Source organism: Bos indicus, chromosome 21, assembly GCF_029378745.1.
Source record: "Bos indicus isolate NIAB-ARS_2022 breed Sahiwal x Tharparkar chromosome 21, NIAB-ARS_B.indTharparkar_mat_pri_1.0, whole genome shotgun sequence".
Lineage (NCBI taxonomy): Eukaryota > Metazoa > Chordata > Mammalia > Artiodactyla > Bovidae > Bos > Bos indicus.
Window position 1 is genome coordinate 33,978,251 of NC_091780.1, and position 26,045 is coordinate 34,004,295.

A 26,045-nucleotide genomic window follows, 5' to 3' on the forward strand; every position below is an offset into this window, starting at 1 on the left:
ACCTATCTGAACGAGACGCAGCTGGGAACGGCTCCAGCCACTCTTCCGTCTCCCAAGTTCCTCGGTGACTCGCCGACCACTGGAGCACAGACACAAGGAATAAGCGGACGGAAGCGAATGCCCACCAGGCTCCACAGTGGGTTGGGCAGGAGGGCGGAGCGGACTTCTGTGATGTCATACGACCACGCCCCTCTGGGAGGACGTTGCGCCTGCGCCAGAACGGCTGCCTAGCTCCCGGAAGTGGAGGGCCTGCACGGAGAGCGCCGCTGGGTCTGGGTGCCCGGAGGCAGAAGCGCTCTCGGAGCTCGCTCGTCGGCCCCTGACCGCCATGTCGTCCTTTGACACCAACCCCTTCGCGGACCCAGTGGACGTAAACCCCTTCCAGGTAGAGCCCTCATCTTACAGCTCTGTCCAGTGCCCAAAGGCCGCCGCCCGGGCCTCTTTCGCCAGAGCCGGGAGACGTGGCGTAGGAGGGACGGGCTCTCTGCCCAATGGGAGAGCGGGCTTCTAGGGGTGTCCTATCGTAGCGCCTGGGGGGCGGGACTAGCAGCAGGTGGAACAGCGGAGGGGGCGGGGCGCTGTACTCTGGGAAAAGGGTGGGACTGTCTAGCTCCCGGGAACGTAGCCCTTCTAACTGGATACCGCTGGGGAAGGGGACTGGCGCAGACAGGATCAGGGAAGCCCCCAGCTTCAGGGAGATAAGCGGCTTCACCTGAGGGGAAAGTGTGACTACCACATCCCGCAGTCTTGAGGAGACGCTAGCCTTGAGTCACTTTAGGAGAGAGGGTGACAGCAACGTAATGAGGTGGAAGCCTCTAGAGGGATGGAGAAATGTCAGAAAATCCAAAGACCATCCCCCGCAACACACACACAGCCAACTAGTCTATAAGATATAGGAGAGCCCCTGAGATTTGTCAGAAAGGGAAGGCTGGTAACCCAAGTTGAATTATGGCCTTGATAACAATTTCACACCTTGGCCATGGATCTAGTTTGGACTGGGCTCTGGCTAGATGAGAGAGCCCAGGGTAGAGACGGGGGAGAAATGAGGAGCCTCTGAGGGGCTTGAAGTGCAAGGAATGTTGGTCTGATGGACCTGTGTGTGGTGACAGGGTAGATGAGATGCACTGATCTATGAGCTGGCCAGACCTTTTAACAATTGCCCAAGGAAAAAGAGACTTCCTTTTAAAAGCCGAAACCTTCCCGCCTTTGAGCAAAGAGCATAGGGGTATTCTTTTCCACGATGGAGGGTTGGGACTCCTTTAACTCCAAAGCTCCGGTGCCTCTTGTTTTGTGTATGCTCAAAACCAGTTCTAGGGAAGCTTGCTTGTGCTGACTAGTGATTTATGAGTCTCGAGCTTTCTGCTTTGTCAGGATGTCACCAGGCATGTGAACTCTTCCTGCTTGTTCTTTATTTTGGTCATTGGCAACTTTAAAGTTTCCTGCAGGTGTAGGGGAAGTCCTTGGAGGGGGTCCTTCCTGCAAGACACAGCATGAGCTTTTCCACCTTGAATCCTTTCTTTCAAGGGTCAGAATAAACACAAAGGAGACTAGAATGAATGTCGGTTTACTTCTCTTTCTTGGTTTAAGGTGACTTAGCCAGTGGGAGCCCTTGAGGCAAATTTTGATAGCTTGGTAACATCAGGGAATTCCTAACATTCCTCTAGTAGCTTCATGCTTCTTGACAGAACTGTTTGGAGGACCTTATCTTTTATGTAAGGCAGTAATCTCTATTTGAGTAAAGAAAGAACATTTGCATTTTTTTTTTCTTTTCCTGTGCCATTGTCTTCAGATAACTGTTTTGCTTTAGTTATAAAAATGCTGCATGATACTGGAGTTCGGGTGGCTCGGACGGTAAAGCGTCTGCCTACAATGTGGGAGACCTGGGTTCAGTCCCTGAGTCAGGAAGATCTCCTGGAGAAGGAAATGGTAACCCACTCCAGTATTCTTGCATGGAAAATCCCATGGACGGAGAAGCCTGGTAGGCTACAGTCCCTGGGGTCGCAAAGAGTCAAGGACACGACTGAGCGACTTCACTTTCAGAAGCATTTTGGTATGTGTGCTGTGTAATCATGTGCCTTTTTCTTTCTGTTTTTTGTACTCTCAGAATCAGAAATCAAATATCTGCTGCTATCTGAAAGAGGCAGTCAGATATCCAGAGATGCCGAGAGCTTGTCCTCAGTGCTAGCAGTGGGCTAGATAATTGGCCTGAATTTTGCCCTATATTAGTAGCAGCTTGAAAGTCTTAAACCACATCTCCAACCCCAGAAATGATTGTGCAAACTGTGGAAGAAGTAACTTCTACATTGAAGCAAGACAGTCTGTACATCAGGCAGCCCCAGGGTATGGCAGGACAGGAAGCAGCTGTGGTCCTGTAAAGAGTAACATCTGGTGGGGAAGCCTGTGGGGGAAGGCGAGAGCCGGTTGGCTGCAATTCTGCTCCTCCTGATTCTGGGCTGGGTTTTTCCTCTTGGCACACAGCTGTGGAGGGAGAAGGAGCCTTGGGTGTGAGGCCCCCAAACTTCTTTTCCTGGAGAGCTGCCCTCCCTCTCCTTGTGATGGTGGTTTCTGCTTTTCTGACTGCCAGGGTTGGGACACTGGGAAGGCACAGACCTTGCGGGGCTGGGTGTGAGCCCAGCTTCATTTACTTAGGGTGTTGGCACAGAGCTCAGAAGAGAGAATGTGGAGAGGCTATAGACTCAGAAACTGTCACACCTAACTGGCCTTCAGAAGTCTTTTTTTTCCCCCTTCTCTCCATGGTGGTTTATGAAAATATACTTAGTGTTCGGAGTTCCATGGTGGATTTTTAGAGCTGGGAACATCCTCAGAAATCTCTTCTAACCCTTTCGGTTTAGAGATGAGAAACCAAGAATGCAGTGAGGATGGGACATGGCCAGAGTCACTAGCTAATTGAAGCAGGAAGGGACTCAGATCTGGGCCTTCTTCTCTGGATAGTGCTGTTCTTAAGATTTTTAACTGCCTTGGCAGTTACTTAGGCCAGCTAAGGAAAGAATGTAACATCATCACCACTGTTACCATTCTTAAAATGAGAGTACTGGTAAGGGTGAAAGTAACAAATTAGGTGAGCTTTTTTGTTATTTTTCAGTGTGTGGGGGTGGAATAATATGGATTGTATTTTGCTTTTTTTTCGTTAAGATGTATTTATTTTTGGTTGCTCTGGTCTTTATTGCTGTGTGTTGGCTACTCTTTGTGGTGGTGCTTGGGCTTTTCATTGTGGTGGCTTCTCTTGTTGAGGAGCATGGATTCTAGAGCGCAGACTCAATAGTTGCTTGACACGTGGGCCTGGTTGCCTCATGGCATGTGGTATCTTCCAGATCCAGGGATTGAATCCTTGTCCTCTGCACGGGCAGGTGGGCTCTCCTCCATTGAGCCACCAGGAAATCTCCTGTATTGCATTAGATGATATTTTAACATAGCATGTTTTCTGAGTAATGCCAGTCCTGAAAGGTGCTCAGGGTTCTGTGGTCAAATAAAGTCAGGAATCATTTTCCTGAAGGTTGACCAGGCTTGTTCATTTGTTAAAGGCTCCGAGAAATCCTGCAGTAAAGATATTTGCTCCACTTTGTTTGATCCAGCCTTTCTCAGAGTTTTGCAACCATGGAATCCTTCTTCTAATTCTTGCAATATCCCCTGAAGCTCCTGGTGTGCTTTTAGGTTAACTTCCTTATACATATTTTTTATCTTCACTCTGTTCCATCCCCACCTGAACTGTGGCTGTGGGCTTTTATGACTTCCTCCTTGTGTACAGTTATAGTGGGATTATTAGAAAACTTCCTGCAGAGTCGGACTGTAAGTGGAAAGTTGTCACAAGAGTGCAGCAGAGGTTTTTTACCAAACTCCTAGGAGGAAGCAGGAAAGTGCAAGCCGAGAGTGGCTGGTTTCCCAACCTCCCCTGGCACTCCCTAATCCCTCTGTGCATTATGGTGCATCTGCTGTGTACCATCTGGGTATTCTGCTTTCTACTAATTCCAGTATGTCTGTTCCCAAAAGTTTCTCAGAAAGTCTTGTTGGATGATGAAGAGGTTGAGGGCTCCAGATGGGTGTTGTCCTCCCCATTTTCTCTTTCAGCAGTCCACTGAAAATCAGCGGACCCCAGCAAGTGCCTGGGCTGCTTTGCCGCTTGGTGTTTCTGTTAGGTTACCCCAGGCAGTCGACATTGATCTGGGAGTGGACTAGCTGGTGGTTCCAAACAGAGAAAACCTTTCAGCATTCGTGAGTCGCCAAATCACACCATATCACTTTCACACATTGTCTCCTTGCACTTAAAAGATAATCTTGGTGGTATGGCTGCTTCCCAAGGATTTAAGACATTTCTCTCCTGTGGGAGGAGAAAGTGATGGCAGAAATGTGATTTGGGCATGAACAGTCACATGAAGTTCCCTGCAGAGACACTGAGGGCTGTGTCACTTCCCCTGATAGGGTGGACTTCAGTTTGACTGCAGCTTTGGGAATTCTCAGAACCCCCAGTTGGACCTGGTAGAACTTTCCTGGGGAACAGGAGCATTGTTTCAAGAAACTTGAAAATGGCAAGGTTCATACAGTTTAACTGAGTCCAGGCAGCTGCCCAGGTTGGGGTGGGGAGGGATTTTTGCCTTAATGGTTGGCACCTGGAGGTAGTCTGGGTGTTAGAAAGCCCTTGGCCAGTGATACAGCTGAACTTTGACCCTACTTGTCTATTAAGTTTTCTTTGGAGCCACTTGGAGTAGGACAATCCTGGGTTCAGAGAAACGGTAATATTTAACCAGGACAAACAAGGGGTACTTGCTGCTGGTCCAGAGAAGAGTGCTGTGCACATTAATTCGAAAGGTGTGACCCGTCCAGCAGTGCTCTTATGAGATGCTGACACGTTCATGCACATCACTGAGCCACTGCTGCTCTGAGGGCCTGTGCAGGAGACCAGGATAAATGGGCACATGGCCTGCTAGAGCTTCTAATCTGACAGGAGAGCTAAGAAACGCTCACTGATCATGACAGCATGCCCTGGCATGATAAGGGCAGTCAAAATTTGCCAAAAGGACCTGTGAGGGATCTGAGGGAGAACGGGGCAGAGTCCTATGGTAGGAGGTCCTGGGAGCAGAAAGCCTATGGCACGAGAAGGTATTCCAGGTGAAGGAGCACCAACTTAAGTCACTTCCGCACACTCTCAGCTCCACGCCCCCAGGCGCCACCTCACTGTGGACTCTCTGGGATCTGTGGGTCCGCTGCTTGTGGTGCACCAGCTTTTCTGACCAGTCTCCTGGAAGTTCTCTCTGTCCTTGGCCTCTTTATACTAATAACTCTCACCTCCTTCTGCCTGTTTTCTCTTCTTGTCTCCTGCATTTCAGGGTGTCCTAGAGTTCTGTCCTTGGCTTTGTTCTCAGTGTACCTCTCCGAGTAAGTCCTCCCACTTCCGTGGCCTCAGAGTAGCATCCACATTCCAGTGGGCTCAGATCCAGAGCTCTAGCCCTCATCTTCTGAGCTCCAAACCAGTATTTCCAGCTCTTACCTGGACATTTCCACCCATTCCACCCAGATGCATTTTATCAATCTCTCTGATGCGAATCAATACCTTCCCAGATCCTCTCCCTGCTCCCACACCCCTGCTCCTGAAAATCCTGTTTCTCTTCTCCCATGACTGCCTGTCTTGCTCAGTGGTGGCACTGTTTGCTGGTCCCCCGAGCTGGCAGCCTCAGTCACTCCACCCCTTCCCTTCCCTTCCCCTCCCCTGTGTCCTTGTCTTGCAGTAACTCTATACCCCGACCATCCTGTGGAGTGGTCAAGCCCGTAGCGTCTACCTGAGGAGGGTCTCCGGAGCCCGTTCCCTCTTCTCCATCCTCTGTGTCATCCCTTAGCTCAAGCCTCACTATCACCCATGTGGACTCTGTGTCCCAGGCAGTCTTCCTGCCATCCTCCTTCCATGAGCACTGCAGTCTCCTCACTGCTGGCGGAGATGATCACTGCTCACAATCTCTGAGGGCTTCCCAGGTGGAGTGGTGGTAAAAATCCACCTGCCAGTTTAGGAAACGCAAGAGATACAGGTTCAATCCCAGGGTCGGGTAGATCCCCCAGAGAAGGAAATAGCAACCCACAGGGACAGAGAAGCCTGGTGGGCTACAGTCCACGGGGTCACAAAGAGTTGGATATGACTAAGCACACAGGCTTTGCACAATCTCTTGTTGCCCCCATTGCCACAGCCTGCAGTCTGGCCCAGCCATCTTCAGGCTGGGTCCCTGGTGCTTCTCTCTTTGTATATAACACTTTGCTCTGTAGTCTCCTGATCCTTCTCACTGAATGTATGCAAGGTCTTTTTAAAGACCCCATGTCTTTGCAAATGCTGTTCTCCTCTCCCTCTTGAGTGCTTGCTTAATTTCTTTCCTCTCTCGAGATCCAGCCCAGATGCCACCTCAGAGAAGCCTTCCCTGAGTCTCCGACAGCCTCTTCGCTCCCTCCTCTGTGAGCCCTTTGCCCATGCCCTTGTTCAGCACTGGTCACATGCTGTCACTTCTTGCCCTGGCTTCTGTTGTGTTCTCTGTCCTATTTGCTTCTTGAGGGCAGGAACCAAGGCCTTTTCTTGGTGCCCTCACCCTGCACTGGTTGGAATGGTTTGTGTAGGGAGTAGATAGACCGCGGTGGAAGGAGAGGGCAGAGGGCTCCATTTGATGGGGAACAGGCTGCACCTGGAGGAAAGCTGGTGCCAGGCCATGGAGCGCCTCAACGCCAGGCCAGGGACTTGGCCTCTCTTTCCTGGGAGCCTCTGTACATCACTGCTGTGGCAGGGAGGGAGGCCCCAGGGTGCACCTTGCTCATTTGATGGCTTCTCAGGCTCTCTTCTTAAAAAAGAAGTGTGTATGTATTTGTTTAACATCAGATCAGATCAGTCGCTCAGTCGCTCAGTCGTGTCCGACTCTTTTCGACCCCATGAATCGCAGCACGCCAGGCCTCCCTGTCCATCACCAACTCCCGGAGTTCACTCAGACTCACGTCCATCGAGTCAGTGATGCCATCCAGCCATCTCATCCTCTGTTGTCCCCTTCTCCTCCTGCCCCCAATCCCTCCTAGCATCAGAGTCTTTTCTAATGAATCAACTCTTCGCATGAGGTGGCCAAAGTACTGGAGTTTCGGCTTCAGCATCATTCCTTCCAAAGAAATCCCAGGGCTGATCTCCTTCAGAATGGACTGGTTGGATCTCCTTGCAGTCCAAGGGACTCTCAAGAGTCTTCTCCAACACGACAGCTCAAAAGCATCAATTCTTCGGCACTCAGCCTTCTTCACAGTTCAACTCTCACATCCATACATGACCACAGGAAAAACCATAGCCTTGACTAGACGAACCTTTGTTGGCAAAGTAATGTCTCTGCTTTTGAATATGCTATCTAGGTTGGTCATAACTTTCCTTCCAAGGAGTAAGCGTCTTTTAATTTCATGGCTGCAGTCCCCATCTGTAGTGATTTTGGAGCCCAGAAAAATAAAGTCTGACACTGTCTCCACTGTTTCCCCATCTATTTCCCATGAAGTGGTGGGACCGGATGCCATGATCTTTGTTTTCTGAATGTTGAGCTTTAAGCCAACTTTTTCACTCTCCACTTTCACTTTCATCAAGAGGCTTTTGAGTTCCTCTTCACTTTCTGCCCTATACAGTGGAAGTGAGAAATAGATTTAAGGGCCTAGATCTGATAGATAGAGTGCCTGATGAACTATGGAATGAGGTTCGTGACATTGTTTATTATAAACATAACATAATCACATTATAGAAAATTTGAAAGACAAAATAAACCATCCCTGTTTCTACTAGTGTTTTGCAGCCATTGTTTTGATGTGTGTTGTGTTACGAGTACTTCTGACAGAATCGTCATTTGATACTCGTATAACCGAGCTGTTTCCGTATTGCTGCCCTGTGTTCATAACTGTGATTTTTAGTGACTGTTTCGGCCATTGAGGGGATGTGTACCAAAATGCACTGGAGCTCACTGTCGCTGGGTATTTAAGTTGTCCCCTGCTTTTCTCCCCCCTGTTGTAAATACCAGCGCAGTGGATACTTTCGCAGATGCAGATTTTCACATGTTTTTGTCATGTTTCCTTTGGATGGCTTCTCAGGCTGTCTCAGAGAAACCAAGGTTAACCGTGGCGCCTCGTTTGCCTGGGACCGAGCCGGCCAACGTGGGGGTGACCGCTCCTTCTTGTGCTGTGACACGCAGCCTTGTCACTAAAGCAAACAGGACTTCACAGACGATCCAAAGTAGTGGTGACTCTTGGCCTCTCAGAGGGAGTGGCCAAGTTTTGTTTTTGTTTTTTAGTCTATGAGGTATTTATTTAATGTGTTTGTTTGAAGCCTGAAATAAACCTCACATTGAGAGCCTGGGCGGAGTGGAGGGTGGGAAAGCAAGGAAAAGTCGCAGTAAACTCAAGCACAGCCGAGACCTGGGAGATGCATGGAGAGGGGTTGCCAAACCAGTGAAAACAAGTATGTTTTTCAAGGCCCTCCCCCCGCCGCCGCAGCAGAACTCCAGCCCAGCTGTACCGCCTCATTTTCTCAGCCCCTCACAGCCCAGCTCCACCCAGTGCCCCCTTTCCTGGAGCTGTATGGCCTGAGCTTGCCTGACCAGGCCTGTGCTCGCCTTCCTCCGAGCCCGCCCAGCCTCCTCTCCCCTCCCATGGTCACTCGTGCTGTGTGCTTGTCTCAGCTCCCAGACTGTGGTCTCCTGAAGGGTAGGAGCTGCACTCTGTTCCTCTTGGTGTGTCCCTCACCCTGTGTGTGGCTGCTCACTGCATGAAAGGAACTGAGACCAGGCGCGTTCTTCTTGTTATAAATTCAGGCAAGGGCATGAGCCGGTTGAGTCCTTTGGGCACTGAGGGGGTGTCAGCTTACTTCTTGGTAGGTGAGACTTAGCTTTCACATGCTTTTAAATGCTTGACCCACTTACGAGCTGGCTGAGGCTTGGTGAGTGGGAAGGAAGATTCCTGCTGTTGGCTTATTTGTGACTCGAGGGGAAAGCTGAGGGTCCTCATTCAGGCCAGTCAGTGTGGTCCTTACTCACAAGATTCTCTGCCAGTGTCCTTCCAAGGGTGTTCACCCAGAAGGACTGCTTTGAAGTTCAGGAACAAATAGCCGAGCAGACCCAGTTGTCCTGGTTGACCCCTCAACCCCATGTTGACCGAGCATCTTCCATCGGTCAGCCCCTGAGCTAGGCTTTGGGGAGACTCTGCCCACGCAGGTTTACCACTTGTGTTTTTGGAGAAAGACAGATTTGGATTCAAAATTGGGCTCAACCACTACAGTCCCTGAGGTCTTGGAGGAATTACTTCCTCTCTCTGAGCTGGGCCTTTCTTCATCCTCATACTCCTCCTTCACAGGATGGTTGTAAGGTTGAATGAGGAGGTAGGCTGTAGCTTTTCTCAGCCAGGGCCTCTCAGCTGAGCCGCAGAACACAGAAGCTGATTGGAACTACTGTTTTCTCCATTTTCCCAAGGATGGAACATCACCAGGACTGTTCTGATACACAGGAAAGAAGGCAGGTCGTTGCAGACAGTGGATGGCCTGGGGCAGTGGGGCTTGACTCTCTCGAGGAACCAAGTTGAGAAAGGCTGGTAGAGCCTTCTTTTCTGGTGGTGTGACACAGTGGCTGGTTCTGGGATGACTAGCAGCAGTATCATTGCGTGATGAACCTGTGCGTGGTAGACAGTCTGCGTGTCGGCTCCCGTGTCCGTCCCTCCTCCTCCCTTGCTCTCTCAGTGGGCCTCAGCTTCTCTTGAAACCACACACATCTGTCAGAAAGTGCCTAGTCTCCTCAGATGGAAAGCACCCATGTCTCCCAGTGTTCCAGGCTCCTTTCCCCAAGCAGAGTCCTCCTAGGCCCTGGGGCTGCCGCTCTGATGCAGGCGGCCCTCCCCTTCTCTGTGCCTTGGCACTTGGGTAGCACCTCGTAGAGAAAGCAGAGAAGGGCTGTCCGCCTGCAGTCCTTATTCCAGACATTACCTGAGCTTCTTCTTGCGTCAGGCCCTCCACCAAGCACTAGGAGCCAGAAGTATGAACTAGACACAGAGGCACCTGACTGCAGTTTACAGCCTGCTAGAGGAGACAGGATTTGTTTGTGGTGAGCCTGATCAGGGGTCCAGGGCCAAGTCCTTCAGATTGTTGAGAAAGAAGAGGGGTCAGTTTGGACAGGGTGATCAGTCCACCCACCCTCCGGAATCCTCTTCTGGCTAACCTTGGTAAGAAAATGACATCTCTTCACAGGTATGGAGGCTGCCTATTTAAGGCGTACACCTCAGCCAAGCGGGTATGCTGGCTCCTGACACTGCTACCACGGCCGCCCCTCTGCCCTTGTCCTGTAGTGACAGACTCGAGTAACTCATCCCTTGGATGGTGGATCTGATTTCAGTGACTTCAGCTCACTTACTGGGCTGTGACTTGATGTCTGCGGAGTTTGAAAAGGGAACAGATACTGAGCCCTAGATCCTTCTTGCAGGAAGCCAGCCCAGTAATTCTGGGAGAAATCTGCTAGTCGTTCAGCCAACAAAAAAACCTCAAGGCCAGTTCCTCCAACTGGCCTCTCGAGCCTCACCTTGTCACTTTGTCCAAATTGCAGGAGCCACCTGGCAAGGATGGTGTCCAGCAGAAAGGACGCGAGGGAGACAGGAAGTGGGTTGAGGCTGTGTGTCCAGCTCTGGGCCAGGCCCTGGGGCCCTGCAGACACAGGCTTGCCCTCTAGGGCCTGATGGCCTCAGTGCGAAGATGGCAGAATGTGTGAAAGAGGCACGTTCTGGGACTTCCCAGGTGGTCCAGTGGCTGAGACTGAACTCCCAGTGCAGAGAGCCTGGATTCCATCCCTGGTCAGGGAACTAGATCCCACTTGCCACACCAAAGATCCTGTGTGCCACAACTGAGATCCGGCACAGCCAAATAAATAGATATTAAAAAAAGAGAGAGAGGCATGTTTAGCGCTGACCCTTGGCTGTATAAATGTTCAGATAAGGGAGCCAGACCTGCAGGGTGGCGAATATCCATTTCTATGTTTGAAAATTGAGGACTGGCTCTCTGAGAGTCTGTCTACCATGAATATATGTTTAAGAATCCAATCTGTGGAGGCTTGCTGCTGGAAGGGAAGCTGGGCAAGAAGGCCAGGAGCATCTGGATGAGCCGTGAGAGACTACGGGTGAGGTGTGCCGACAGGGGAGCCTCGCTGAGGCCTTGTAACGGGGCCTTGGCAGAGTCTGGGGGCAGCTGTTTCTCCCAGAGGCATCGCTGTTGGGCTGGACCTGAGCCCCATACCTGTTCTGTGTGGGGAAGGGAAGGGAGTGCGAGTGTGCAGGAGCTGCGTTAGGTGCCCAGCCCGGCCCCAGGCCAGCACTGGCAGAGAGAATGGCAGGGAGCCCTGTGTGAGGCCCTCAGCCTGAAGGGTTGGCCTCTGGGAAACGTAAGGATGAAAACTTGGAGAAAGGCTGTGTTCTGAGGACATTTTTGGATTTTTTTAAAAGAATGGGGGGGGGGAAATCCCAAAACATCATTTTCTTGGCGTTTCAGCTGAGTCCTTCATATCTGTATTCCTTGCAAGTGTGCATGGTTTAATAAAATCAGCACTGGCAGCCAGCAGCATGTTTTTGTTCCAGAACTTTAAATTGTCCTTTAGAAAATGAGAGGAATAAATGCTTTCTGTAAAATAATAAAAATAACTAAACAGTATAGAAAGGTTATAAAGTGAAAAGTATCCATTCATACCACCTTATTTACCCACCCTCCCCCACCCACTTCCCCCACCAAAAAAACAAACCCTCCCGGAAGGTAAATACTTTAAACCAGTTTATTTTACTTTATTTTTTAAAAACATTTTTAACTTTGTTTCAAAGTTAAACTCAAGACACATTGACTTCATAGGAAATCCACTGAGAAATGTGTTTCTAGGCTGAATACCTGTTTCCCCTTAGTCTTCCCTAACAGAGCGTGTACACGTTAATCACTGTCATTTTATAATCACGCTGGTCCACCCCACGTAAACTGCGTGCGGTATTCTGAGTGTTCTTAGTTACACCCTCAGTTTCACTAACTGCACAAGGTTTTCTGGGATAACCTATCATTTGAATTCTTTGGCTATTTTGAGGGTGAAATCCAAAGAACTCTTAAGTGAGTCTCCTCTAGGAGGTGGGGGTTATTTTATAGGTGTTAGCAACTGGTACCTAAGCTGTGCTGATCCCATCTGGCATCTCTGGAAGACCACCTGTAAAACCATAGTATCATTTGATTCATCAGTCAACCAAGTGACTCAAAACTGAAAATTAAATTTAAAGAAAAATAATTTAGAGGAAAAAAGACAATCAAGACAATCCTAGAGGAACTCATTCTAAGCAGTCAGTGTGTGTGTGTGTGTGTGTGTGCCTGCGTGCGCAAGGCACACCAGATCCATTCCCTGCAGGCTGGTGGGTCCCAGATGACTCCCCTTTCCAGGAAACAGTGATCTGAGGGAGCCGAATCTGGCAAGTGGCCAGTACCAGTAAAGAGCAGCCATAAAGTGGTGGGGACATTTATATTCAACCCCCCTCTGGAGTCAAACCTACAGGTGCCAGAATTCCCTGATGGTTCAGTAGTTAGGACGCAGTGCTCTCACTGCCAAGGGGCCAGAGTTCAATCCCTGGTCAGGGATCTAAGATTCTACATGCTGTGTGGGTACAGTTTTCTTTTTTTTTTTCCCCCAAAAAACCAAAAAGACCCTGCTGGCTCCCTTGGGTCCCGCAGAGCAGTCAGGTCCATTCAGAAGCGGACTGTAAGCTAGTAGACTTCCCCACGTGCTAACACATCGTTTCACTTTGCTTTACTTCAGCCTGAATACTGCTTGGACTAGTTTTCAGGCTAAACCATCTTAAATCTCCTTTCTTTTTTGAGGGGGGGCCATACTGCATGGCTTAGGGAATCTTAGTTCCTCAACCAGGGATTGAACCTAGTCCCAGCCTTTGGCCCACCAGGGAATTCCCTAAACATTTTGAATTTCTCAAGGGCTCCAAAGGGAACACCTGTGTTGTCTTTTCCTGGGCCTCAGAATGTAAACCTTGCTCTGGGTCTCTTCTGGCAAGTCATCTGGGCTGCAGCCCTCCTTTTCCAGCAAGGGAGAAATGACTGCAGGTGTGGTATGGCAGGGGCTGGGTACAGGAGCCTTCAGGAGAGGCTCTCCAGGACTCTAGGAAGGGCCATCAACAGCCTTACTTCAGCCAGGTAGCCCTGGGAGGGGCCTAGAGACGGTGGTCTCCCTCCCCATCACCAAGACTCTCCTTTTTCCCCAGCATCTGATGACTCTTTTCTCACCTTCTCAGGATCCCTCTGTGACCCAGCTGACCAATGCCCCACAGGGAGGCCTGGCTGAATTCAACCCTTTCTCAGAGGTTGGTGGGCATGCCCTCTTTTTGAGTCTCTGGGTTCTCTGGGTGGTGCTGGCATCTCTGGGTAAGGTGACTTGGCAGAGACAGAGAAGTTCTGTTCCTCAAAGAGACAGTCCTAATGTGAACTCAGGGGGGTGGGGTACGGAAGAGGAACCCATCCATTGTCCCTTCAGGATCCATGAGCTGGGGCGCTCCCCGAAGAGGAGGGCCGGGCAGTGTTGGGAAGGTCTGGATCCAGGGTCCTGGGTTAGGCCTCACATTGCCCAGAACCTGAGGCTTGTTGGCCACGAAGCTACAAAGGCAGGCGCAGGGCAGGCCCAGAGGGAGCGCCCCTCACAGGCAAGGGCACATCACTCTCCCGGCTGTGAGTCTGTCCCCACGTGGCCAACTGGGGGAGGCCCACTCACCTCCTTCTTCCACTCTGCCCCACGCAGACAAATGCAGCGACGACGGTTCCTGTCTCACAGATGCCCGGGGCCTCGCAGCCGGCAGTTCTCCAACCCTCAGTGGAGCCCACCCAGCCAACCCCCCAGGTACCGTTGACAAGATCCCTTTGGCCTCTCCTTTCCAGAAAGGGACACACCCAGACTGGTGGCTGAGCCCCGAGATTGAGGAGGGGCAGAGGGCTTTCCTCCCGGGCTCCCCTTCCAGGGCCCTCTGGGTCATCTCCTGGGAGCTGGTCACTTGCAGGTGGAGGGTCTGCTCTACCAACTATATCCTCTCCCCCAACCCCATGACCACCACCCAAAATAAGCTGTACTCACCAGGCCAGGCTCCTTGGTGGCAGGAAGAGCATTTACCCCTATTGTGTCCTTCCAGAACCTCCTCCGGCCTTTGGTTCGTTCTCTCTTCCCCAGGGCCCAGAATCTCTCTTCCCCTCGCTCTCCCTTTTTTTTTTTAAACCTCATTTATTCCCGCCTGCCTTCCTGCGCTCCTCTGTCCCTCCACCAGTACTCTGAGCCTTGTGTGCTCTGGGCCCGACTCTCCCCTCCGTGCCTCCCAGCCCCACCGCCCGCTCCTCGTGGCCCCTGGTGAGCGTGGCCCACAGTGGAGCTGTGTGTTGCAGCTCCTGCTTAGACAGGCCAGCAGGTTCCTGCCCACCAGATTCCTGGCAGTGAGTGAGCTCTCAGAGAGGCAGATGCTGCTAGGAGGAGATAGTATTCTCAGAGACAGCTACCTGCGAAACCTGCCAAAGGTAGGCGAAGAGTAGATGAGCACGAGGGAGGGCAAGGTGCCCAGAGCCCAGCCAAGCTGGGCTGTGGGCGCCAGTGGGCCCCAGGCTGCTCCTGTCGTCTGACTGGACTTCTCTGAACGTGCGGCCCCTGCCCAGGCCCCTGGGCCCCACCCCTGGCCCTAGAGCTCTGTGGAGGTGAGGCGAGACTCAGAGGCAAGAGTGACTTCTGTCCAGCTGGGTGGTGGGCTATAGGGACCTGGGCCTACTCAGCTGAAGTTGCAGACTTGGGGAGAGGAGGCTGAGACCCCAGTGTGGTCTAGTGTGGCCACTTCTGGTCCTGCTTCTGCCCCCACTGCCTGAAATTTACCTCCTGGGACTTGCCTGGCGGTCCAGTGGTTAGGACTCCACACTTCCACTGTAGGAGGCATGGGTTCAGTCCCTGGCCAGGGAGCCAAGACTCCCCCCGCACCGCCCCCCGCCCCCCCCCCCGCCGCCAAAACAAACAAACAAAAAATTTACCTCTTGAAGGCAGCCGTGGCCCTTTGGAGAATTCCTTTTAAAGAGGGAGAGGTGTGTGTGTGTGTTGCATGTGCTCACACACGCATGCGCAGGAATGCCTGCCTTATTATTCCATGAGATGACCAGTTTGATACCTGTTCCCTAAGGAGGACTGTAGACTTCAGGAGGAACCAGGTCCCAACAAGGGGAGCAGCGCCCTAGGCTGGAACACCGTGCCCAAGCCCAGCTCTGTTCAGCCTTATGTGTAGTCTCCTAGCGCCTTCCCTGCTCTGCCTGGAGAGGGATAAAGCTTGAACTCTGCACATTGTGCAAGCAAGGCCAAGCACAGCCAAGCCTAAAGGGCTGCTGGGTTGTACTGGGGCACACAGTTCAGTTGTGCCTCTGGGCAGCTCCTGGGTGGGAGGACAGTCCTTAAATATAGATCCCGAGGCTCTGGGCGCACAAGGCTGCCCTCAAGTATCTCCCTTCCTCTCTCACTGCTGGCGGGTCTGCACTGTTTCCCCTTCACACACACAGACACACACACCTATGCACGCACATTCCATGTTCTTCAAATGAGGCTTGAGTCTCTGGCTTTCCAGCTATAGGTTGGTCTCTTCTGAAGTCTTTTTCCCTTTGCTGTTACCTCAAAAGTCACTTTGAACTTTGCCTGACTCCAATATGGGGATAGTTCCCATCTCTTTCAAGCTGAGGGATACAAGGGAGAGGAGAACCCTGGTGATGGCTAAGGGGCCAGAGGTGGTGTGGAGGTGGTGGGGGGCAGGTCACCTCGGCCTCTCCATGGTGGTCTTGGGTACCCATGACACCTGGGCCTGGGACTGCCCCTGAGCCCTCCCTGCGTGGGGCACGGCCTCTCTGGCTTCAGCTCAGACCGACACTGTCTCACTGTCTTCTGTGTCTGGCTGCCCTCCACCTCCTCTGCACCCTCCAGGCTGTGGCCTCTGCAGCCCAGGCAAGCCTGCTCCGGCAGCAGGAAGAACTGGACAGGAAAGCGGCCGAGCTGGAACGGAAGGAGCGGGAGCTTCAGAACACGGTGGCCAACTTACATGGTAGGGGAGGCCGTGCTGCCTGGCTTAGGACTTCCCTGAGCCCGCTTGTTCCAGGGCAGCCTCAGAGCTTTGCTGAGCTCTGTCACGGCATTGTCCTGGGGAACGCCAAGTAAGGTGAAGGTCAGGAGACTTGCCATTTGGTCCTAATGGATGTAGGTTATTTCTTCACTCCTTCCCCACTCTGGAATTTACTTCGAGTGGGAGCCTTGGTCCCAGGATTCCTTACCCATGATGATGCCCCCTTGTGCTTACGGTCTGGTGGTTAATAAAAGTAATCACTTAGGCCGTCGAGCTCTGTGTTTCCCAGTGCATCTGGGGTCCATTGTATTGGAGTGAGCTCAGGGGTGTTTGTGTCCGGTCCTCTTTCCCCATCCCACTCCATATCCATACACCCTGAGCCCCGTCTGCTGGCACCCCCCGGGAGCCCTGCTTTGGCCCAGGGACTGGGCCCGCATGTGCACCCCGCCACGCTGCTGCTAAGGCCGGGCTCACCTCCTCACCTCTTCCCATGCAGTGAGAGAGAACAACTGGCCGCCCCTGCCCGTGTGGTGCCCTGTCAAGCCCTGCTTCTATCAGGACTTCTCCACAGAGATCCCTGCCGACTACCAGCGGATATGCAAGATGCTCTACTATCTCTGGATGTGTGAGTCTTGCTCTGCCCCTTCAAGCTCAGGGTGAAGTGGGCTGTGACTCGAGCGTGCTGGCTATGCTCTGGTTGCTCCTCTTGGCAGGCTGCAGCCTCTCTCTGGGCTGGGCTGAGGGGTGTCTCTGCCCACATAACTGGCTCCCCACAGTCTGCTGCCTGTCCTGGGAACCTCCCCACAAGGGCCTGTCCAGACCCCGTATCAGGTAGGGTGGGACTAGCCGGAGGCTTCAGAGTTCCTACAGAGCTCTCTGCACTGAACAGCCCTCCTTAGGGGAAGGCCTCTCCTCCCCATGGTCCTCTCGGTTCCTAGGAATGAGGAGCAAGGAGAGAAGACTTCTTGTAGCTCCACTGGGGGCTGTCCACAACCAGGGGAAAGCCTGCTGAAAGACTTCATTCCCCAAAGCTCAGCCCTTGTATCTGTATCCGCCCCTCCACTGCCACTCCTCAGATACCTGAGTTTTAAGATTCCCTGGTTTTAAGGTCTCAGAACACCCTGCCTGTGTATACACCAAGGTCCTCTAGTATTTCTGCAGCTGCTCTCACAGCGTGGACCTCATTTCCTCTTCAGGGGATGGTTTGCCTCAGTGGGGAGGCCTTCGGTCCCCTTGGCACAAGCCTCTCTCTCCCCACCTCTCCTTCCCCAGTGCATTCAGTGACTCTGTTTCTGAACCTGCTTGCCTGCCTGGCCTGGTTCTTAGTCGACACCTCCAGGGGAGTAGACTTCGGCCTCTCCATCCTGTGGTTTGTGATCTTCACCCCCTGTGCCTTCCTTTGTTGGTATCGACCCATCTATAAGGCTTTCAGGTGAGTGGGGCTGGGCAGGGGTGAGTAGTATATGGCTGGCATCAGGTAGCAGGCCAAAGCCCATCAGCCCTGGGGCCCCCTCCCAGTCTTAGAGCGGAATGGAATGGTGGGGAAATTCACTTTCCGATCCCCACCCTTAGTGAGAACAGGCAGGGATCAGCAGCTGTTTTCTCCTCTGTTGTACCAGAGGTCTGCTCTGGGCCCTGTCCTTGGACCAGGCTCGGGAGACCCAGAGAGGAAATCAAGAGCCTTCCTTGCCTTCCCCCTGCTCCCAGTCTGTCTGGTTCATTGGGATTTTAGTTCCGGGGAGAGGCTGTGTGTCTGTGATAGCCAGACAGAGTCTGATAAGAGTGAGATAAGCTCTCAATAGCTTTACCCCTCCATGCTCATGTCTGCCCCTCCCCCTACCTCCCCAGTAACCCTTGAGCCTCGATGAGTGCCAGTATTTGACCGGTGGCCCTAGAGTCAGTACTGTGGACATGAATGAATCCACCTCACAGACCCCTAGGACTTTTGGAATTGAGACTAGGAGTTGATGCTCAACTCCTAGTTGAGCCCAGCAGGGAGTGAAGAGAGAAGGGAGGAGAGACAGGGAGCCCAGCAGGTCCTGGGAAAGAAGGGGCAGAGCAGTGGCCAAACCCTCCCATGTACTCAGCAGGCAAAACCTGTACCCTCACTGTATTCTAGCCCTCCAGGGCGTGATGGAAGTTCTCAAACACCAGTTTTATCTGGTGTTCCCTACTCCCTAGGTGTCTTTTCTTCCGCCCAGGCCTACAGATTGATTCTTAAAGTTTTATTATCTTTATAACAGTCTTAGATTTTCTTACCTGTTATGAAATGGAGATAACTTCAGGAAATGGACTGTTAGGTTTGTTACATTGTCCGTGGGGTGAGCAACTTTATTTACAAGTTCTGTAAGCACTCAAGCATTGACCCCTTAAATTGGAAGGCAGCGGAAGGCAAGACCTTTTTGATTACGGGGGTGTCTGTGTGTCCCTGTCCTCATGGACAGTGTGGCTGACCCCTGGAGCTCTGTCTGCTCTGGCACCTTCCTCCTGTCTCTTAGCGAGGAAGGTATCCTGGCAAGTGAGAAGGCTGAGGTCTGAGCCCAAAGCCCTTGTGTGACTTCTCATTTCCCCCTCTCTCCACAGGTCTGACAACTCTTTCAGCTTCTTCGTGTTCTTCTTTGTATTTTTCTGTCAAATAGGGATCTACATCATCCAGTTGATCGGCATCCCTAGCCTTGGGGACAGGTGAGACGTGGGGCAGCACAGAGGGGACTAGGCCCTGTTCCCCTGCTCCCAGAAAGACCCCACCGATGACCCGTCTTCCACCATGGCTGGGAGAGGGGTGATGGGTCAGCAGGGGTCTGCCTTCTTCCGCTTCTTCCCCGGTAGCCACTCACTGTTTCGCCTTGCTCACCCCTTTCCAGAGTGCTGTGGGTGGAGTTGGCCTGAATCCTTAGGCTCTCAGGGCTGTGTCCTGCACTGCAGGGCGCCCTTGTCCTTTTCTCCTGCCGGGCCCTCCTAGAGCCTGCGGCTGCTCCCACAGGCCCCGGACGAGCCCCAAGGCTTGGGCGGCTGCCGATGGATGTCTTGGCCTTTACAAACTGTGAGCTGTGACTTTTTCTGGAGGCCCTGTAACCTCAGGAGGTGGAGCCCTCACCCCTGGAGGATCTGCTCCTTCAGGCTGCTCTCCTTGAGCATCCAGTTGGCTTGAGAGTCCCGGCTGCTGCAATTCTCAGCTCAGAATTAGTCTCAAAGAGCAAAGCTGATGGCTGATGTTTTCCTTTCTGCTCCAGTGCACAGGGAACATTACAGAAAGGTCAGGCTGGCACTTGGCTGAAAGCCTGAGCCTGGAAGGGCTGCACTATTTTGGTCCCCGCCCTCCAGTGGAGCTGGCAAGTCCAGAGTGGCGAGGAGGGGTGACTCACCTCACACTCAGTGCATGCTGCCTTCCTCCTCTCCTCTGCCTTCTTGCCTTGCTATTTCTAACCTGGCCCCTTTTCTGTTTGACTGGTGACCCAGTTTCATTACTCATTACCCTCAGTGAGATCCTGGTAGAAGACTGTGATTAACAATTGCTGTTTACACCCTGGACTGGGAGCCAGAAGGCTTGAGTTCTGGTCCTGCTCCGCCCCTCACTGCCCTGCCTGGGTCTGCCTGGTTGAGCTCCGAGGCCTCCAGCCTCCCGGTGACTTTCTCATCTCACCTCAGAACACCCACGATTGGGTGGAAGTCCTCCCGCCTCCCTTTTTTGTTACTGATTATAAAATACACATAACATAAAATCTGTCATTTTGTTTACCACTTAAACCACTTTGTATAATTGAGTGGCATTTAGTTCATTCACAGTGTCTTGCAGACATCAGCACTGTCTAATTCTGTATCACACTGTGACATTTGTATCACATTGTAAGGAAACTCCATGCCCATTAAGCAGTCACTCTTCATTCCCTCATTCACTGAGCCCATAGCAACCATTAAACTGTTTATGCATCTCTGGATTTGCCTATTCTGGACATTTCATTTTAATGAAATCATATGTGGCTTTAAACAAAAAAATTTATTTATTTATTTATTTTTGACTGTGCTGGGTCTTCATTGCTGCATGGGCTTTTCTCTAGTTGCAGCGTGTGTGGGCTTCTCGTTGCAGTGGCTTCTCTTGTTGCAGAGCATGGGCTAGACACACAGGCTTCAGTAGATGTGGCACCTGGACTCTAGAACACAGGCTCAGTAGTTGTGGCGCACACGGGCTTAGTTGCTCCTTAGCGTATGGAATCTTCTTGGACCAGGGATTGAACCTGCGTCCCCTGCATTGGCAGGCAGATTCTTTACCACTGAGCCTAACATTTGGCTTTTGGTGCCTGGCTTCTTTCAGATCAGATCAGTCTCTCAGTCGTGTCCGACTCTTTGCCACCCCATGAATCACAGCACGCCAGGCCTCCCTGTCCATCACCAACTCCCGGAGTTCACTCAGACTCACGTCCATAGAGTCAGCGATGCCATCCAGCCATCTCATCCTCTGTCGTCCCCTTCTCCTCCTGCCCCCAATCCCTCCCAGCATCAGAGTCTTTTCCAATGAGTCAACTCTTCACATGAGGTGGCCAAAGTACTGGAGTTTCAGCTTTAGCATCAGTCCTTCCAAAGAAATCCCAGGGCTGATCTCCTTCAGAATGGACTGGTTGGATCTCCTTGCAGTCCAAGGGACTCTCAAGAGTCTTCTCCAACACCACAGTTCAAAAGCATCAATTCTTTGGCACTCAGCCTTCTTCACAGTCCAACTCTCACATCCATACATGACCACAGGAAAAACCATAGCCTTGACTAGACGGACCTTTGTTGGCAAAGTAATGTCTCTGCTTTTGAATATGCTATCTAGGTTGGTCATAACTTTCCTTCCAAGGAGTAAGCGTCTTTTAATTTCATGGCTGCAGTCCCCATCTGTAGTGATTTTGGAGCCCAGAAAAATAAAGTCTGATGCTGTCTCCACTGTTTCCCCATCTGTTTCCCATAAAGTGGTGGGAGCGGATGCTATGATCTTTGTTTTCTGAATGTTGAGCTTTAAGCCAACTTTTTCACTCTCCACTTTAACTTTCATCAAGAGGCTTTTGAGTTCCTCTTTACTTTCTGCCATAAGGGTGGTGTCATCTGCATATCTGAGGTTATTGATATTTCTCCCGGCAATCTTGATTCCAGCTTGTGTTTCTTCCAATCCAGCGTTTCTCATGATGTACTCTGCATAGAAGTTAAACAAACAGGGTGACAATATACAGCCTTGACGAACTCCTTTTCCTATTTGGAACCAGTCTGTTGTTCCATGTCCAGTTCTAAGTGTTGCTTCCTGACCTGCATACACATTTCTCAAGAGGCAGATCAGGTGGTCTGGTATTCCCATCTCTTTCAGAATTTTCCACAGTTTCTTGTGATCCACACAGTCAAAGGCTTTGGCATAGTCAATAAAGCAGAAATAGATGTTTTTCTGGAACTCTCTTGCTTTTTCGATGATCCAGCAGATGTTGGCAATTTGATCTCTGGTTCCTCTGCCTTTTCTAAAACCAGCTTGAACATCAAGAAGTTCACGGTTCACGTATTGCTGAAGCCTGGCTTGGAGAATTTTGAGCATTACTTTACTAGCGTGTGAGATGAGTGCAATTGTACGGTAGTTTGAGCATTCTTTGGCATTGCCTTTCTTTGGGATTGGAATGAAAACTGACCTTTTCCAGTTGTGTGGCCACTGCTGAGTTTTCCAAATTTGCTGGCATATTGAGTGCAGCACTTTCACAGCATCATCTTTCAGGATTTGAAATAGTTCAACTGGAATTCCATCACCTCCACTAGCTTTGTTCATAGTGATGCTTTCTAAGGCCCACTTGACTTCACATTCTTTCACATAGCATATTTTCAAGGTTCATGTTAGTACTTCATTACATTTTATGACTAAATAATATTCCATAGTTCTTGGAGATACTGCATGTTGTTTATCCACTCATCAGCTGATAGACATTTGGGTTTCCACCTTTTTGCTGTTGTGGATAGTGCTGCTGTGAACATTTGTGTATAGGTTTTTGAGTACCTGCTTTCAGTTCTTTAGGGTATGTATCCGAGGGTGGAATTGCTGGGTTGTATGGTGATTCTATGTATAATTTATTAAGGAACTGCCACACTGTCCTGCAGTGGCTGAACCATTGTATTTCTTTCTTTTTGGCTGTGCTGGGTCTTTGTTGCTGCAGGCATTCTCTAGTTGGGCCTGTTGGGGCTGCTCTCTAGTTATGGTGTGTGGACGTCTCGTTGCAGTGGCTGTTTGTTGTGCAGCCTGGGCTCTAGGGCGCTCGGGCTTCAGTAGTTGTGGCGCATAGGCTTTGTTACCCCACAGCATGTGAAATCTTCCTGGACCAGGGATTGAACCTGTGTCCTCTGGGTTGGCAGGTGGATTCTTAACCACTGGACCACCAGGGAAGTGCAGGCCAAACTATTTTACATTCTCAATAGCAGTGTATGAGGATTCCAGTTCCTCCACATCCTCCCTAACACTTACTATTTTCCTTTCTTGTTTTTTTCCTTTTTTCTTTTATAGCCAATCTAGAAGTGTGGTAACTCGTGATTTTGATTGCTCTTTCCTGAACGATTATGATGTTGGCCATCTTTTATGTGCTTGCATATTTTCTTTGGAGAAATGTCTATTCAAATTGTTTTCTAATTTAGTATTTGGATTGTCTGTTGAATTCTTCATATATTCAGGATGCTGCATAGCTACTTGTCAGGTATATAATGTATAAAGTTTCTCCTTTCTGTGTGTTGTTTCTCACTTCTGATAATATCATTTGATGAACAAAGGTTCTTAATTGTAATGAGATCTAATAGTTTTCGTTCTTATTGTTAGGTTTGAGTTAGCTTTTCTATATGGTGGAAATAGGGTGCACCTTCATTGTGTTTTTTTTTTTCCTTTTAATTTTTTTAATGTAATTTTAATTGGAGGATAATTGCTTTACACTATTGTGTTGGTCACCTTCATTATTTTGTATGTGGATATCTAGCCGTCCTGCACCATTTGTTGAAGAGGCCATTCTTCAACATTCAGTGGTTTTGGCACACTTGTCTAAAATCAGTTGATGATAAATATATAGATTTGTTTCTGGACTCTCAGTTCTATTCCATTGATCTATAATATATGTCTATCCTGATGCCAGTACCATACTGTTTCGATAGCTATAGCTTTGTATTAATTTTTAAAATCAAAATGTGAGGCTGTCCCCTTGGTAGATGAGAACACTGGCTCAGGAAGGAGAGGTGACTGGCTGGAGGCAGCAGGGCTGTTCCTGGGCTGCAGGGTGGGGAGCTGAGGTGAGAGGATGAATGAAGTGGGTTGGCTAATGATCCTCCTTCCCAGAGGGACGGCCCTCTGCAGTGAGCAGCCCTAGGCTTTCCATGTCCCCTAAAGGGCTCTACCCACCGTCACTCTTAACAGTGAAAGCAGCAGCCACATCCTCCCTTCCAGGCCTCACATGGCCCATAGATTCCCTATGGGCATTATGGGGCCTGGTGGCCTTTACAGAGGCCTGGCCTCACAGGCCAGGCTTTTGGCCCATAGGGCTCTGTGCTGCCCAGAGATGCCCGGGTGGTGTTCAGCACACAGTGGCCACTTGGAGAAGAGCCCCTCACAGGGAGCTCTGGGGCCCAATCCCACTGTGCTCTCCCCGGCCTCCTCTGCCTTTGCAGTGGTTGGATTGCAGCCCTGTCTACGATGAAGCACAACTTGGCTGTGTCGGTCATCATGATGGTGGTGGCTGGCTTCTTCACCCTCTGTGCCGTGCTCTCACTCTTCCTCCTGAAGCGGGTGAGTGAGTGGTGGGTGCTGGGCCAACTGCAAACCCAAGGAAGCCCCAGCCCCTGGGGTAGGCACCTCTCTCCTGCTTTCTCCATGGGGGATGTTCATCACTACAGCAGTTGTGTCTCCTGGGTCCTCAGAGCTCCAGCAGCTTCCTCCAAGGCTCTGGGTGGGAGGTCAGACAGGCTGGGGTCCGTGGTGGCTGCCTTGGGCCCATGAGCTGGTGGCCCCCAGGCGGGTGGACTTTTCTCACCACAGCCTCTTTCTGCAGGTGCACTCCCTGTACCGCAGGACAGGGGCCAGCTTCCAGCAGGCCCAGGAGGAGTTTTCCCAGGGCATCTTCAGTAGCAGGACCTTCCGCAGTGCCGCCTCATCTGCTGCCCAAGGAGCGTTCCAGGGGAATTAGTCCTCCTGACTCCTCCCTCTGCCCTGGCCTTCTCTCTCTCACCTGCCTTCTGAGCTGCACTTTCCACGGGTGCCTTAAGCATTGGGTATGCCCAGCACAGACCTGGGGAGGGTCTTGCCCATGGCTCTTCTTCCTCCCTCAGCAACCATCTCTCCCTTCCACCTGAGGAAAGGGGAGGGAGGGACAGGGACTTTTTTCTACACAAGAGAAAAAAAAAAAAAGCTGTCTTTTCTTCTCTGGTGGTGGTTTGATAGGATTTTTTTGTATCTTTGGAAGCAATGGGACTGAAGTTCTCTTCTTCACAGATACACACATGTACTCACACACATACAAACACAAACACACACACTTGGGATCACTGGCTGTACTGGGCCCAACCACCTTGAGTCCTGAGATTCCACTCCTCCCCAGCAGGCCTGACGGGAATCTGGCTTCATGGACCCAGCCTGTCACTTCCACAGTCCTGCCCTTCCCTCCTGCTCAGACTCTGGGAGCCTCCTAAGGGCTCCCCTTTAGATGAACTGCAGTCTGGGCTCTTCCTCAGATCACTCTAGGGTGAACTCTGGGCTTCCAGCCTCTGTCCTGCCTTATGTTTCTAACAAACAGGCCATGTTTGTTTCGTAGCCCTCTAGGGCCCCTGCATCCTCCCGATGTGGGCAGTACGTGGTGCCCTCTGGGGCCCTTCTTAAGCCCTTCCCTCTTTAGACTTACTGAATGTGCAATGGGGTTGGTTAGGATTTGGGGATGGAGAGGGATAGAGGACACTGACCCGAAGTTGTCTTGCCCAGCTTTTGGCAGTCTTGTATTAGGGTGGGTCTGATTGTCCTGGTGTGGTTTGGCCCTATTCGTTTTGATTTCCTCTTTCTGAGGGACAGCTGCCCTTTAGCTTGGCCTCATATTCTTGCCTATCCCTGCCCCCCACCATCAGTAGTATCTAGCTTGTATGACTCTTAGGGAGGGCAAGGGGAATGAATTCAGAACTTCATTCTTCAGGCCACCTTTTTAAGGGTTCCAGACTAATCCCCCAGGGTTCTCCCGTATTCCCCAAGTAGAGTCTAGATCACCTTCCACTAGTCCTGGGGATTCCCCAGGAGTTGTGTCACTCTAATGGGTGCTTAGGAGTTCAAGGTTAAAACCTGTATCCTGTGCTCCAGAGATGGTAGGAGTGGGTGGGTAGACTGAGGGGACTTCTCAAAAAGCTGTCCAACCCAGGGCATCTGGGGCCTAACCAGAGGCAGCCCCGAAGCTGCCAGCTGACACAGCCCCAGAGCCACTGAATGATGATGGCAGTGACCAAGGTTTTGTAAACTCCTTTCTGGTATTTTTTTTCTCCGTGTACAAATGTATATGTTATGTCTCAATTTTGTCCTTAAATAAAAACAAAAGACATTTTCAGACAATACTGGTCCTGATGTCTGCTGTATTTGGAAAGTTGGGAGTGCCCCGTAGGGTAGGGACTGAGGCAGGCCAGCCGTAGGTGAGAAGATGAAGATGCTGTGTCTGGTCACTCTGCTCCCTGGCCAGTCTGGGCAGGCTCAGTCCCTCACCCCTGGGTGTGAGCCCCTTACTGAGATTGCTTGTCCTCTTCCATGGTACTTTCTTGTTCCAGTACTTCCACATTCACAGTTGCTGGTCTTGGAGGAGAGGGGCCTCTTTGAACACACCCTATCCACGTCTTAGATAGAGCTTCTCTCCTATCCCATTCACATGGGCGATCTAATAAGATGCTGTCTAGCCTGCATGGGATTTCCCGGGTGA

The 26,045-nt window shown here is 51.1% G+C and overlaps 1 protein-coding gene across 2 annotated transcripts; it reads left to right on the forward strand.

The window, feature by feature from the left end:
• The first annotated feature begins 205 nt into the window (after positions 1–205).
• SCAMP2 (secretory carrier membrane protein 2) lies at positions 206–25,687 on the forward strand. Of its 2 annotated transcripts, XM_019983671.2 has the most exons (10): positions 206–385; positions 13,297–13,365; positions 13,797–13,895; positions 14,429–14,557; positions 15,987–16,104; positions 16,619–16,747; positions 17,395–17,554; positions 18,706–18,807; positions 23,773–23,890; positions 24,153–25,687. In XM_019983671.2, the coding sequence occupies exons 1-10, from the start codon at positions 329–331 to the stop codon at positions 24,285–24,287; spliced, it is 1,116 nt and encodes a 371-aa protein (XP_019839230.1). In that variant the 5' UTR covers positions 206–328; the 3' UTR covers positions 24,288–25,687. The 2 variants fall into 2 exon arrangements, with proteins under 2 accessions (XP_019839230.1, XP_019839229.1); XM_019983670.2 differs by lacking the exon at positions 14,429–14,557 and having other exon boundaries at positions 207–385.
• The last annotated feature ends 358 nt before the right edge of the window (positions 25,688–26,045 follow it).

Excerpts from the sequence above, each read along its gene's own strand:
- SCAMP2 (XM_019983671.2), top strand. The coding sequence starts at position 329 with ATGTCGTCCTTTGACACCAACCCCTTCGCGGACCCAGTGGACGTAAAC. Across the intron at positions 13,366-13,796 it reads AATTCAACCCTTTCTCAGAG|ACAAATGCAGCGACGACGGT; the intron begins GTTGGTGGGCAT and ends TGCCCCACGCAG. Across the intron at positions 14,558-15,986 it reads ACCTGCGAAACCTGCCAAAG|GCTGTGGCCTCTGCAGCCCA; the intron begins GTAGGCGAAGAG and ends TGCACCCTCCAG.